The sequence below is a fragment of the Diuraphis noxia genome, unplaced genomic scaffold (assembly GCF_037042655.1).
Source record: "Diuraphis noxia isolate RWA-SAM2 unplaced genomic scaffold, SU_Dnox_SAM2 contig0005, whole genome shotgun sequence".
NCBI lineage: Eukaryota > Metazoa > Arthropoda > Insecta > Hemiptera > Aphididae > Diuraphis > Diuraphis noxia.
The window spans coordinates 32509108-32524726 of record NW_028301715.1 but is presented as its reverse complement, the minus strand read 5'-3'; the positions used below and the strand labels follow the sequence as shown (position 1 = coordinate 32524726).

General features: G+C 27.1%; 3 protein-coding genes across 4 annotated transcripts; 1 reads left to right on the top strand and 2 right to left on the bottom strand.

Moving 5' to 3' along the window:
* Window positions 1-5954: 5954 nt before the first annotated feature.
* On the bottom strand, window positions 5955-8612 carry LOC149055209 (uncharacterized). Its single transcript, XM_089229523.1, is given in 5 exon segments — window positions 5955-6051; window positions 6416-6505; window positions 6580-6695; window positions 6698-6918; window positions 8552-8612. Coding segments are annotated over 5 exon segments (585 nt in total).
* On the top strand, window positions 7742-11023 carry ari-2 (E3 ubiquitin-protein ligase ari-2). Of its 2 annotated transcripts, none has more exons than XM_089228168.1 (2): window positions 7742-7758; window positions 9342-11023. In XM_089228168.1, exon 2 carries the CDS (start codon window positions 9389-9391, stop codon window positions 10805-10807), a length of 1419 nt encoding a protein of 472 aa, XP_089084294.1. In that variant the 5' UTR covers window positions 7742-7758; window positions 9342-9388; the 3' UTR covers window positions 10808-11023. The 2 variants fall into 2 exon arrangements, with proteins under 2 accessions (XP_089084294.1, XP_015377222.1); XM_015521736.2 differs by lacking the exon at window positions 7742-7758 and adding an exon at window positions 8352-8661.
* Window positions 11024-11079: 56 nt separating this feature from the next.
* LOC107171493 (uncharacterized) lies at window positions 11080-15553 on the bottom strand. The gene is made up of 6 exons (XM_089228170.1): window positions 14765-15553; window positions 12773-12903; window positions 12554-12690; window positions 12022-12331; window positions 11802-11932; window positions 11080-11380 (listed from the first exon to the last, which is right to left on the bottom strand). The coding sequence occupies exons 1-6, from the start codon at window positions 14774-14776 to the stop codon at window positions 11235-11237; spliced, it is 867 nt and encodes a 288-aa protein (XP_089084296.1). The 5' UTR covers window positions 14777-15553; the 3' UTR covers window positions 11080-11234.
* Between the last annotated feature and the right edge of the window lie 66 nt (window positions 15554-15619).

Below are 15619 nucleotides of genomic sequence, written 5' to 3'. Positions count from 1 at the left end.
TTTTTTCCAAATTTTGTTTTGATCCTTAAAAATCTTTTGCCTGCGGGCGCCAATACCCCCTTTCAATTTTTATTTTCAAAATATAGCTCATGTTTATTTTTGGGGTCACAATTTTCAAACTTTTTTAACCATATGCAACTAAAAACATAATTATATCATGATCTAATTAACCATTATATTTTATTCCATTAATTTTTCTTGAAAATACATATTAAAGAATTCATTGTGTATTCTAAAACAATAATTTTTTTCAAATTTCTTTTTTGTTTCTTAAAAATCATTTGCCTGCGTGCGCCAATACCCACTTTCCATTTTTATTTTCAAAATATAGATCTAGTTTATTTTTGTGGACACAATTTTTAAACTTTATTATCCATAACCTAACCTTATTAGCCACATACCACTAAAAAACATAATTTTATCATGATTTAATTATCCGTCATATTTTATTTTATTAATTTTTCTTGAGAATACATATTAAAGATTTCATTGTGTATTCTAAGACAATAATTTTTTCCAAATTTCTTTTTTGTTCCTAAAAAATCATTTGCCTGTGGGTGCCAATACCCCCTTTCCATTTTTATTTTCAAAACATTACTCTAGTTTATTTTTGTGGACATAATTTTTATACTTTATTAGCCACTTGCCACTAAAAAAACACAATTTTATCATGACTTAATTATCCTTCATATTTTATTTCATTATTTGTTCTTTAGAATACATAGTGCAGTTTTCATTGTGATTTCCAAGACTATAACTTTTTCCAAATTTTTTTTTGATTCTTAAAAATCATTTGCCTGCGGGTGCCAATACCCCCTTTCAATTTTTATTTTCAAAATATAGCTCATGTTTATTTTTGGGGCACAATTTTCAAACTTTTATAACCATATGCAACTAAAAACATAATTATATCATGATCTTATTAACCGTTATATTTTATTCCATTAATTTTTCTTGAGAATACATATTAAAGATTTCATTGTGTATTCTAAGACAATAATTTTTTCCAAATTTCTTTTTTGTTCCTAAAAAATCATTTGCCTGCGGGCGCCAATACCCCCTTTCCATTTTTATTTTCAAAATATTACTCTAGTTTATTTTTGTGGACACAATTTTTAAACTTTATTAGCCACCTGCCACTAAAAAAACACAATTTTATCATGATTTAATTATCCTTCATATTTTATTTCATCATTTGTTCTTTAGAATACATAGTGCAGTTTTCATTGTGATTTCCAAGACTATAATTTTTTCCAAATTTTTTTTTTGTTTCTTAAAAATCATTTGCCTGTGGTCGCCAATACCCCCTACATTTTTATATTTAAAATATTAATGTAATTTATTTTTGTGGACACAATTTTTAAACTTTATTAGCCACTTGCCACTAAAAAAACACAATTTTATCATGACTTAATTATCCTTCATATTTTATTTCATTATTTGTTCTTTAGAATACATAGTGCAGTTTTCATTGTGATTCCAAGAATATAATTTTTTCCAAATTTTGTTAAGATCCTTTAAAATCATTTGCCTGCGGGTGCCAATTCCCCCTTTCCATTTTTGTTTTCAAAATATAGCTCATGTTTATTTTTGAGGTCACAATTTTCAAACTTTATTAGCCACTTGCAACTAAAAAATAAAATTTTATCATGATTTCATTATCCTTCTTTTATTTTTCTTTAGAAATCATAGTGTAGTCTTCATTGTGATTCCAAGAATATAATTTTTTCCAAATTTTTTTTTGTTTCTAAAAAATCATTTGCCTGCGGGCGCCAATATCCCCTTTCCATTTTTATTTTCAAAATATTACCTTAGTTTATTTTTGTGGACACAATATTTAAACTTTATTAGCCACTTGCCACTAAAAAATATAATTTTATCATGATTTGATTATCATTCTTTTATTTTTCTTGAGAATACATAGTGTAGTCTTCATTGTGATTCCAAGAATATAATTTTTTCCAAATTTTTTTTTGAGCCTTTAAAATCATTTGCCTGCGGGCGCCAATACCCCCTTTCCATTTTTATTTTCAAAATATAGCTCATGTTTATTTTTGAGGTCATTATTTTCAAACATTTTTAACCATGTGCATCTAAAATTATAATTTTATCATGATTTCATTATCCTTCTTTTATTTTTCTTTAGAAATCATAGTGCAGTCTTCATTGTGTATGTTAAGACCATAATTTTTTTTTGATCCTTTAAATTCATTTGCCTGCGGTAGCCAATCCCTCCTATCCATTTTTATTTTCAAAATATAGCTCATGTTTATTTTGGTGTACACAATTTTTAAACTTTTATAGCCACTTGCCACTAAAAAATATAATTTTAACATGATTTGATTATCCTTCATTTATTTTTCTTGAGAGTCCAGAGTGCAGTCTTCATTGTGTATGTTATGACCATAATTTTTTCCAAATTTTTTTTTGATCCTTTCAAATAATTTGCCTGCGGGCGCCAATACCCCCTTTCCATTTTTATTTTCAAAATACAGCATTAGTTTATTTTTGATGTCACAATTTTTAATCTTTTTTAACCATGTGCAACTAAAAAATGTTATTTTATCATGATTTAATTATCCGTCATATTTTATTTTATTAATTTTTCATGAGAATACATAGTGCAGACTTCATTGTGTATGTTAAGACCATCATTTTTTCCAAATTTTTTTTTGTATTCTTTAAATTCATTTGCCTGCGGGTGCCAATACCCCCTTTCCATTTTTATTTTCAAAATATAGCATTAGTTTATTTTTGTGGTCACAATTTTTAAACTTTTTTAACCATGTGCATCTAAAAAATATAATTTTATCATGATTTGATTATTCTCATTTATTTTTCTTGAGAATCCAGAGTGCAGTCTTCATTGTGTATTCTAAGATTATAATTGTTTCCAAATTTTTTTTTTAATCCTTTAAAAAAATGTTTTTACTCAATTTTTTCTAAAATATAATTGTTATTTAATTTTTTTTTCGACATAAAATTTTGCTGTGTAACAGTTAATCTTTACGTCACATTGTCTGTACTCCTTATGAGATAAAGATAAAGTGCCCAGAAGAAAATTTAATTGTCTAAAAATATTTCATATTACATACCTAATTATTGAAATGTTATACTATGAACTCTAAAATTTTTGTTTTTGACTTAAACCAGATTCAATTGGATTCGTATTATTTTCATTATTATAAAATACATTTTTTTTAATAAAAGCGTCTGCTATGGCTATATTACTTGTGTTACATGAAAACATCTTGGTAAAGGATTCGTCACTAAGAACCCAGAAGGTCACCCATCCAGGAGCTAGTTTCGCCTGGTGATGCTTGACCACGGCAAACCATCACGCCACAACAATCCCAAAATATACTTTTGTGCACCAATCTATTTTATTCTAAATAGAAATATTATTGTTGATATTCTTACATTGCAGGTATACGACTATTTAGTGCATATACCAGGCAAGAGGAAATTTTTTTCAAGGTATCAACTGAATAGCCTTGTTTTACTGCTTGGTTTAATACACATGTAATTATGACAAGGATTCGCCACTAAGAACCCATGTGATCGCCCATCCGGGAGTTAGCGACGTCGGTCGATGCGTTGACTTCATAACAAGTAAATGACTTCAGCAAACCACCATACCAAGCCCCAAAATTACATTTTAAACATATATAAACCATAACATAATCTATTATATGAGATAATTAGTACTTGTACGTCTGTTTTTCATCAAGTTCAAGTACGTACGTATGCCACTTAAAATATTTAACAGATAATAAATACCTCCTTGACAACTATAATATTAAAAAAATTGTCTAAAATCTTACATTTAAAAAGTCAGTTAGAATAGTCGAAATAGTAAACACCTAAAACTAGTATAGTTTCCAATACTCAACTGAAATTATACGTTTAAAAATGGCTGTATTTCTCAAAAAAAAATCACCTAGGTATCACTAGATTTTATTTATTTCAAATATTAGAGTTTTTGATTAATATAAGTTGCTTTCAATTTCGTAACATGATTCTGGGCATAATTCTTAACCACATTTAAAAGTTGTTTTTCTTTTATCTGAATAAATTGCTATTATAAATCTTTATTTACATCTTTTCATGTGTTTATATTTTAATACTTTATCGAAAATCAAGCACTTGGTGTAAATATTTTCATGAATCAAGGTATATAATTATTATATTAAATATATTAAATATGAATGAAGAATGAAATTTGTACAGGCTGTTTAATTTTTTTTAAATTTAATATATATACCTACATATAATAAATACATAAAAAATTGAATTAATTAATTTTTAGTGTAATAAAGGAATATAATCTATTTTAGGGCATAAAAAACTGCATATACCTATTTGATTAATTTTTAATACATAAAATTTGGGAGCACATATAAATGAGAAAAATATTTATATAGAACTTTACTTTTCAGGAAAATAATTATATGGAGTTTACCTATATAGGCTTTTTATTATATTTTAATTTTAAAGCGAATAATGAGTATTTTAAAATTTAAGATTATTTTTATATCTAAAAATACTCATAACTCGGTTTAAAATTAAAATATAATAAAAAGCCTATGAGATGCCCTCGGTAATAATCTTGCCTTTAATTATTATAATAGGTCAATTCACTCTAAATTTTAAATTGAAGGAGATAAACGAGATTTTCTGAGCGTAAAATTTGCTATGCTACGCACTTGTACGACGAAGTAAACACATGCGGGTGTGGCGTCGTCTTAAAATACAATTTTAGATTTTTTTTTCTTATTTCATATTTTTCCGATTTATATTTAGCTCTCCATAAAATTCCTAGCTTTAGCTCTATACAGTTATTACTAATTTTATATTACTGTACTTAGTACTTATTACTTTTACTTCTAATCATACCTACTTCAAGTTTATTATTTTTATCACAGTTAATGTCTAGTTTTTTAAGTACTTAAATAAAATTATTGAAATGCTTTATTTTAAATTTGAAGTCTTCAAATGAATATTTTATGAATGAGAATTTATAATAATATATTTTTTTACTAGGAGTTATTATAATCAATTGAAAACTTTAATAGTAGATATAGTAAATCTATACTTCATAAACATATATAGGATTACATAAATATACCTACCTATAATATTCATTTTATGTACATTTTTTAATGTGATTTTTACTTTGTCACTTTAAGTTACTTTTCGTATTATATAAGGTACCCCTACAGCCCTCCCTACTATTTTAACACACTGCTGTACTCGAATACCTACTTTAAAAAGCATCTTTTACAAGACTATAATAATTTAAACAATTAACAATCAAGAACTTTTTCAACTTAATAACACTTAAGAGGATATCAGTGCATTTCTTTTATCTCTCTCTGACCACGCACAACACAGCGAATTTTATGTTCACTACAATCATAATAATTCTAAGATTAGAGTGAAATGTATGAGTATGATTATTATCGAGAGCATCTCATAAGCTCAATTTTAAAGAGAGTTATGAATATTTTAATATACTCATAACTCTCTTCATAATTAAAATATAGTAAAGAACGTATTATATGCTCTAGATAGTAATCTAACCATTCATTTCACTCTAATTTTAGAAATTATTAAGATTATTAAAATTATTGTGAACAAAAAGTGTGTTATATTGCGCATGAGTCGTAGAGAAAAAATTGCACTGACATCCTCTTAACCGGCCTAACCAATTTTCTCATTTTATTCTATCCCATAAGTCGAAGGTTGTAAACCTTACCCAGGGGCGCCCGCAGGAAATCAGCTCAGTGGGTGCAAATTGAAATGCATGTTATATATTTTACATATATTTATATTATTATATAAACATAACTACAAATTTAATGTAAAAAATGTATAATGATATAAATTATACCTAATAAAATTACAATGCATAGGTACCTAGCTATTATAAATTATTAATAATATTATATGAATTATGAATCAAATAGTAATGTTAAACGTCTGACATTTAGTCCAAAATGATTCATAACATCAGTTTTGAGATTTTCAAAAAATAATTTATCGTCAAATCTATTTTTGTGAACAGGCACGGATCCAGAAAAATTTAACAGGGGGTGCTCAAAAAAAAAATTGTTACACCTTACTATTTAATATTTGATTTATTAGTGCTAACTTTTTTTCCATGATAATTGTTATCGGTGCTTTCCGCCGTCGACACGTGTCGTTACATACGAGTATACTTCGAAAACAATTAACAATAATGGTTATTACTGTCGTATGTGACGGTGATAACAAAAAGCACCGATATTATTATTATTATTATTTTTATTTTGAAAAATAACAAATAATTTAATTTATAACATAAATTTATTTTGTTGGTGGCTAGATGACAGGGGGTGCCCGAGCACCCATAGCCCCCCCCCCCTGAATCCGCGCCTGTTTGTGAATGTGAATTACAGCCAAACTGCTTAACCTCATATTGGACATTGTAGATCTTACCGATGTTTTGATACGACGGAAAGCACTAAAATAGATAATAATTATAATCAATATTAAATAATTAATACAAAATATGATTTATAATAATATGTTAGGTACCTAAAGGTTCTTTCAACTGAACAGGAAGTTGCTGGTAATGTAATGGCTATTTGTAAAGCTGTATTTACAGCAGGATAGTATTTAGATTTTTCTAATAAATCAATTATTTGTGTATTATTGGATTACATGGTTTTTTTAGCCATCATATTTCATACCAAATTATTGCTTCTTCTTCAAAATTATCAAGAAGAGGTTCATATAAGTTATTGATAGATTTAACTACCTGTTGAACTCTTCGATATTCATTTTTATCATTTTTTTTTTGGTGTAAATTAAATAATGAAAATGATTTTAAATTTTCATCAGAGAATCTATCACTAATTGACATTATTATGGAATCTAAGTAGGGAATAAATAAAGATTGTCTAAAAAAGTGATTAATATTATTACTTGGATAATTATATCGTTGTGGTTTGTCTGAATATATTATAATATAATAAAATAATTGTTTTGTTTTTTAAAAAAACTCAGTGGGTGCAATAGCACCCACTGGTCTCTCTCTGCGGGCGCCTCTGACCTTACCTAATCTGGTAGTTTCAGCCAAAGGGTCCAGTGACCTTGCAATTGAAGATCCTGTCCTACGTATTCGGAATTGTTAACATAACTATCCTACCTAACTATTCCCCCTTCCCCCACCTAACCTAATTCTCTACCTCTGTCACTATCTTTATCTCACTCACCCCCTCTCTTCATCCAACCCGTCATACCCTCTCTCTCAACCTATCGCTCTCTCTCTCTTTTCTGCTTAACCTTCTTTTCGCTTTTCTCTCCAAATACCCCTCATCACTCTCTACGCTCAGTAGATCACGTATATCTCCGTTAGTTTAAAATTTAGAGTGAATTGGCCTAGGTATTATACAAATTAAAGGCTTATTATTACTAAAGATTATTATCTAGGGCATCTCATGTGATTTGTATTATATTTTAATTTTAAAGCGAATTGTGAGTATTTTTAGATATACAATTTACAATTTTAAAATCTTTATAACTCGCTTTAAAATTAAAATATATCAAAAAGCCCATGAGATGTCCTAGATAATAATCTTGTCTTTAATTTTTATAATAGGTCAATTCACTCTAAATTTTTAACTAACGGAGATATATATTGTGAACTGCTTAGCGTAAAATTTGTTATGCTACGCACTTGTATGTACGACGCGTCGGTGACAACACATGCGGGTGAGGTGTTCTCTTAAATATTATTATAAAATAAAACAATTTTATGTAGTTTCGTTCTTTGGTAAACACATACCTACTTAGTTGTTTTACTTGTTTACTATGTATAATGTATGATATGCCAATCCTGAACTAATTTTTTAATATGTCATCAATGTTATTTAATCTATATTATTTTTCCAATAAAATACGTTGATGAATTAGAGTTTCCTTTCAAATTAAAAATATAGTTATGTAGGTTAGGTTAGATGGAATCAAGAATCATTGTTCTCGCGATGTGTTTAATTTTGGAACACTCACTTGTGCGTTTTATATATTATTATAGGTGTTTACATAAATTTAATAGGACGTCTGTACGCCCGATACCTTGTCCATTCGGCGGTACTAGTCTGGTCAATGGTAATTGGTATAATTTCAGGTATTATCATGGAAAATAAAAAATGTTGATTCAATGTTCTTATCATTTACAATATGACCCATATGTGTTATGGTTTTTTTTTGTTATGTTTTTTTTTTAAGTCCTGAAGTGCATCTTATCACTTATTGTGTGTATGTTAATTATTACTATATGGTAGTAATTATCGTAATTGTACATACTACACTATACAACAGTATACACTATACATATACAATAAGATTGAAAGTTAAAACTAAATAGTCACCCAAACTTTGTGTTTTTGTACTTACAAACATTTTAATTTTATTATATAATTATCGATATTACCTATTACTATTATAGAAAGTTGTGTATCAATAAACACCGTTTGGTTTCATATTTAAATCGAATTACTATTACAATTTACAGTTATAGTTTTGACTATCGTGCTACTTTTAATTTTCTTCATTCTATGCTCCATTGTTCCTACATCATATTATAATTACTTAATTATATATGCCAAAACCACCGTAAGTATTACAAGTTATAATTTATTACTTCTTATTGTACTATTAGGTATTCAATAAAAAAATTATGATAGTTTTTATTTTTCAAGACCTAATTAATATTAAGGAAATTAACAGAATTATATTTGTTTACTTAAATAAAATATTTTTTACTAAAGATGATTGTAAAAAATGCAGCCATTCAATTACATTATGAAAGAACTTTTTAGTTTTTATATTTTAAGCAAGTTTAAAGTTGGTAAGAAGGTACCTTATTATACAATTGATGAATTATTTTATTTAACCCTAAATATCTCATAATCAAAACATTAAATTGAACTTTATCTTTAATTATTTTTTTCATCTATAAGTACTATTTTAGAATAAATATCAAGACCTGGTGGCTACTATTATGTTTTAATAGTTATTGAGAGTTATCTTTATAATTTATTAATTCATTCAGTTTTGTATCAACAATCATTTGAGAATAAGAAAAATATATTTTTTTGGTTTTGATACTAATAGTATCAATCATCATAGTCTTTAGTAGGTGTTTAAAACTTATTTTAAAAATATACATAATACAAAACATTGTTTATAGGTATTGTAATAACTGATACAATTAATATTTAATAGGTGCCTATTATTAGAAGTAATATTGTTATATTATAGATTTGATTTTCATTGTTTAAATCTTTTTATAGGTATCGAGTAGAACAAATATTTTATACATTCATTTTTAGAGGCAAACATGTCTGAATATGATGATGAGGATATGGAATACTCCGATCAGGATGACTATGAAGATTATTACAATGCCGATCGTGATGTAATGAGTCCACCACACAATCCTGATGCTGAATATTTTCCTGTTCAATGCCTCTCTGTTGACGAAGTTGAAAAATTTTTGAATGAGCTTGTTGAACAATTGTGTACTAGCATACATGTTACACCGTCAATGTCCAAAGTTTTACTTTATGAAAACAAATGGGCTGTTCAAGAAGTATTATGGAAGTATAATGAAGATGCTGATAAGCTTTTTGTTGCATCCAGAATGAAAACATTACACCCAGTATCGGTTAAAACAAAAAGAGATAAATTTGTTTGTCCAGTATGTGTGGGGCCCGTAGCCGAAGAATTAGGGATTACTAGTTTGGCTTGTGGACATTGTTATTGTGATAACTGTTGGCGTTGTCATTTTGAAAATAAAATCAAACAAGGTGTAAGCACAGAACTTTCTTGCATGGCATTAAACTGTGAGTTATTAGTTCCAGAAGAAATAGTTTTATCGACAGTTAATAAACCAATTTTAAGAAAAAAATATCAACAGTTTGCATTCCGTGAGTATATTAAATCCCATCCATTGCTACGCTTTTGTCCGGGAGCTAACTGCAATGCAGTCATAAAATCTAAAGAATCTCTTGCCAAAAAAGCTATATGTACTCAGTGTGAAACTTCATTTTGTTTCAAATGCGGAAATGATTATCATGCGCCTACAGATTGTGCCACTATTAAAAAATGGATTACCAAATGTGCCGATGATAGTGAGACATCAAATTACATTGCAGCTAACACCAAAGATTGTCCTAAATGTAATATTTTTATTGAAAAAAATGGTGGCTGTAATCATATGCAGTGTTTAAGTTGTAAATTTGATTTTTGCTGGATGTGTATGGGAGATTGGAAAGCACATGGCACTGAGTATTATGATTGTTCTAAATATAGAGAAAACCCTCAGAATGGTTCAGAATCTGCAAGAGCTCGTGAAGCATTAAAAAAATATCTCCATTACTATGAACGTTGGGAAAATCATTCTAAAAGTTTGCAATTGGAGAAACAAACGCTTGATAAAATCAAAGAAAGGATAAATAGTAAAGTGATGACAAGTAAAGGTACCTGGATTGATTGGCAGTATCTATTGGATTCTGCTGCTCTACTAGCCAAATGCCGGTACACTCTTCAATATACTTATCCATATGCATATTATATGGATAATGGACCAAAGAAGGAACTTTTTGAATATCAACAAGCCAAACTGGAAGCTGAAATTGAAAATTTATCATGGAAAATAGAAAGAGCAGAAACTACCGATAGAGGTGATCTAGAAAATCAGATGGATATAGCTGAGAAAAGAAGAGCTACTATGCTTCAAGATTTCTTCCACATTTAACTAAATAATTTTACGTTTTATTATTTGATTGTAAAATTATCCTAAATATGTTTTCTTTTATATAAGTAAGTACATTTTCTTTCATTATTTCAAGAAACTTCTGTAACATGTATATTAAGATACTTTTAATTAAACAATAACTTGGAAGTATTTAAATAATGTGTAAAATAAATTAATTTTAAAATGTTGGTAATATAATTTATTTATATTATTATACGCTATTATTGTATAATTATTCACTGATAAGTTTTTCTTTAAACATAGCTATTTTATAATATTATTAACTTATAATACTCTGTATAATACTGAATTATTGTTAATACATTGAGTATTGAAAAATCTAATAGACATACATTAGATGTAAAAAATTATCAAGTTAAAGTAACATATTTTTTCATTCTTATAATAAATCATGAAAAAACTTAATTCAATCTGGCAATATTTTTAGAGCTTTCCAATTATTTGATAAATGAGCCAACTGCCAAATATCTTGACCATTTTTATCTTTAATACTTAAATCTGAACCATATGAAATAAGGGTCTTGATCACATCCGAATTGGAAAACATTAATACTAAACAACAAAATATATTTAGTTAAAATTAAATAATAGCATTGTATTATGATACTTACAAATGTATATATCAAATATATTATAAGATCAGACATACTAAATATAACAACTAATCTAGATGATTGTCTAAGATTTTATTAAAAAAATTTTTTACAAAATTTTAACTTTTAATCAGTAATTTATTCATAGGCATAATTACAATTAAAAAAAAAACTAAGGGCGTTAAGCTATGCATTTTCTCATCTTAGTTTTTATTTTTCTGTATGGAGAAGTTTTTGTTACTTGTTACTTAAACACGAACATTATTTGAGGGTGCTAATTTTGAAATTAGAGTGTCAATACCATTGAAGCCACCCCCCCCCCCAACTATTCGCACCTATGAATTTATCTATTGATAGTTTTATAATCTAAGTACAATTACCTGCTCTCATTAAAGGAGTCCAACCTTTAGAGTCTATGGAATTTACATCACTCCAATTTCCTTCCAGAAGCATTTTAACTGCATCATTATGAGATCCATCGACTGCATAATGAAGTGCTGTTTTTAAATTTCTAAATAAAACATGGTAAATATAATAAAAGATAATTTAACTAGATATGGTGAAAAAAAAATATTGAAATTATTGATCAGTCGAACGCACATATCTTTTAAAGTAGCATCGGCATCATTGCGAGCCAATATTCTTATTATATCACCGTGTCCATGGTAAGCAGCAGTCATCAGCGGTGTAATTCTAGTGAACATGTTTGGTAAATTCACATCTGCTCTGTATTGCAACAGAGTAAGTACCATATCATTATGGCCAGCTGCACAAGCTTTAGACAGACCACTCTCACCTAGCTCGTTGTAGATGTTAATATCATGAGCTCTTGTATCTAAGAACTCCCGAAAGAGTAATGGTAGATTTTGATAGGCACTATGATGAAATGCGGTGATACTGGGACAGTCGTCTAAACAACGTAATGTAATATATTACATAGAATTTATAGCATACATTTAATTTGAGGAGAGACTTAGTACTGGTCTCATATAGTTACACTCCATGAAATGATAAGTTATGAATTGCTTATGTTGTATAATTTTTGGTAAAATTGTAGATAACCTTTCAGTGAATGGGCGAAAAAAATTAGCGTATTTATATTAAAATATTTTAAAATTAAATTATTTCCTACTTTTTGTAGTGCAACTGACTGTGGCTATCCCAAACATTGAATTCTCTGAGCTTGCATTATGTGACTCCACCTGCAGCTTAAATTTGTAATTGTGACCACCAGATAAATTTTTAACACAAAAATAGTTATGAAATCCTCTAAAAAATATTTATTTTATGATAAATAAATTAAACTTATACAAGATAAATCATGCTTTTATAGTTCAATAATAATTTTTACCTGTAAATAACCACATCATTTTGATTGTTTTCATTCATGACTAATTCGAATAGGGGCTTTGGAATATCTGGTGGGCTGTTCCATTCTAAATGAACAGATCGACGATCGACATTTGACAACTTCAAACTTAACTATAAAATATATTGTTATACTTCATACCTTCTAAAATAATTTCTAAATAAAAACTTGAGAATGACTAACTAATAGACTGGTATGGCGGCACTTAAAAAAAAATGTATATCTATATTTAGGCAGGTACTTATAAAATTTGTCAACAATTCAAAAAATAAACGATTTTAATTTAACTCTAAAACTTGTTGACTATTTTCAGCTAAAATAAATTTACTCAAAAATAATGTTAATATCATTATTTTATATTTTAATTGGAACAGTAAACACTACAACATTTACAAAATACCACTTTGGCTCAACTTACTGAATGACCTCGTATCCAACGCAGGTCTCCAGCCAACTGACTCGAAAGTCAGGGTTGCATACATATATATTGAGGGAGGAGGCTTATCTAAAATAATCTATCTCAATACAAATGTTATGTTTTAACAAAATTAACTTTTTAATTTTAATTCTTATTTATGTATAAATCATTGATATTAAATATTTAAATGTAAGTTACAAAGTTTAATCTCAATGGTGAAAATCAGTTACATGGGTACATACCATACCATACCATACCATTACCTATACAGGGTGCAACAGATAGAACTGACTTTTAGAATAACTTTTGTTCTAATTAATATTTTTTTAACATTTTTTTTTTTTGTTTATTATTAAGAGTCCCTTGCCCTACTTGTACAATATAAAAAAAAATTCATTTTTTTAATAGTACAAGTAAAAAAATTTAAATTTGATTAAATTTTTGTTGGAAAAATTCAAAATAGCCAATTTGTAAATTTAACTAAAAGAAATATCTTGATGGTAAAAATATTTATCTAAATCAATTAGTTTATTTTTTAGAATTTTTTAAAATATCAATATTTTTTAGCATAAATTACTTTGGAGCGTTATAACTTCTTTCAAATATTATTTTCAATATTATTTCTGAAATGAGTATATTTCTTAAATTAATTTTTAATTATATAATTTTCACAATTTTTGTTGTACGTTTAATTAGCATATTTTTTTTTTAGTCAGTTCTATCTGATACACCCTGTATACCCATACAGGGCTTATAGTTTAAAATATTCCTGAATTGTAGTCCTTAGCATGTAGTAGTCCTAGCAGTTATAGCTGTGCCGTAACTATTGGGTTTGAAGGTGTACATTACACGTAGGCCTCCAATTGGTGTATTAAAAATAAATATTAACCAGAAATTATTTTAAATGCTTTTTCTAGACACATTATTACAATGTTATTGTAACTTTTTGAGAATACGGGATTCTTAATTTTATTTTATTGTACTAAATTTTTTCTCTGTTCTCCTGTACTTTGTACTTGTTATTTTTTATTGTATATTGTATATACTTGTAATTTTATTGTTGAGCTATATTAATTTTTATATTTTTAGCTAATAAAAATATATACACATTTTTTGGCCATGACTTTTATTTGAAGTAAAATAAAAAAAAGTAAATTTTATCATAGTATTAAAATGTAATATTACTTATTGTAATCATATAACATACCAAAAAATGTATTTATTCATATTTTACAGCTGCATTAAAATTGTAGCTACAATAGAACTAATTTTTTAGTCTATATTTTTTGTATGAATGTGTTATATAAGACATTAATTACACTTTCTGATTTTTCAAAGTGTTATACTAGAAAAGTACATTAAAAAGTCTGTTAAAGTAAAACTGCATGTGCTCTGTAAATCTATAAAAAAAAGTTGCTACCATGTCACACTTCACTGTATAAAAATGTTATAAAATTTAGAACAACTTCTAAAAAAAATGTTAAAAAAATTAAAAGCAAAGATATATTAGACTCCCTTTCATAATGATAAACATATTTTTGGCATTATTTACTTACCTTAAATACCATAGTATTTCTTTGCGAAAATTAATTTGTTATGTAATAGATTTTAATGACTATTTTTATTTATAGTTAAATGAGTCAAGTATTTACACAAATCTATAATATAGAAATAATAATTTATGGACAAGTATTAGAACCCCATGTCTTCTAAGACTTAGGGTACTATTATACTACTTGTTTGTTCCCTTAGCAACCGTGGTAATTGTAATCATTAATCACTTATTCATGTACCTACCTAGAAAACTAAAACAGCAAATATTCAGCACAATTAATGTTTATACAAATTTTTAATTTGTATTTAATTAAAAATATGTTACAATGCTTCTTAATATACACGCAACAAAATCAAAATACGCATAACAACCTAAATATATCAGATACCAATTCAAACATTTCCGCGTTTATAGCCAATCAGCAATGACCTTTTTTTTTTACGAATTTTCTATATATTTTTACCAGGTAATAAGTTAAATACATTATAGCTGTTTTATGCCTGGTAAGTTAGTATTATGTATTGGATATGACAATGAAATCCGATAGTTATTTAGTTCACTACCTACCAAATCAGAGTCAAATAAGTTATATTACGATTTTATGGTGTATTATTAATAATTGAGCAAAATTTTTGTCAAATTTTTCTAAGAACAAAAACAGATAATATAATAATAAATTAAAATTAATTTATCATACAAATGAATACAAAACAATTCATATTTAACAATGATCCTAGACATTTTTGCGGTAAGGGTAGGGGTTATCAACTACCAATATATAGGCAAGAACTAAAATTTATATTTATTGACGAGACAGTACATTGCCATTTCGGTGAATCATTTTTATATGTATATA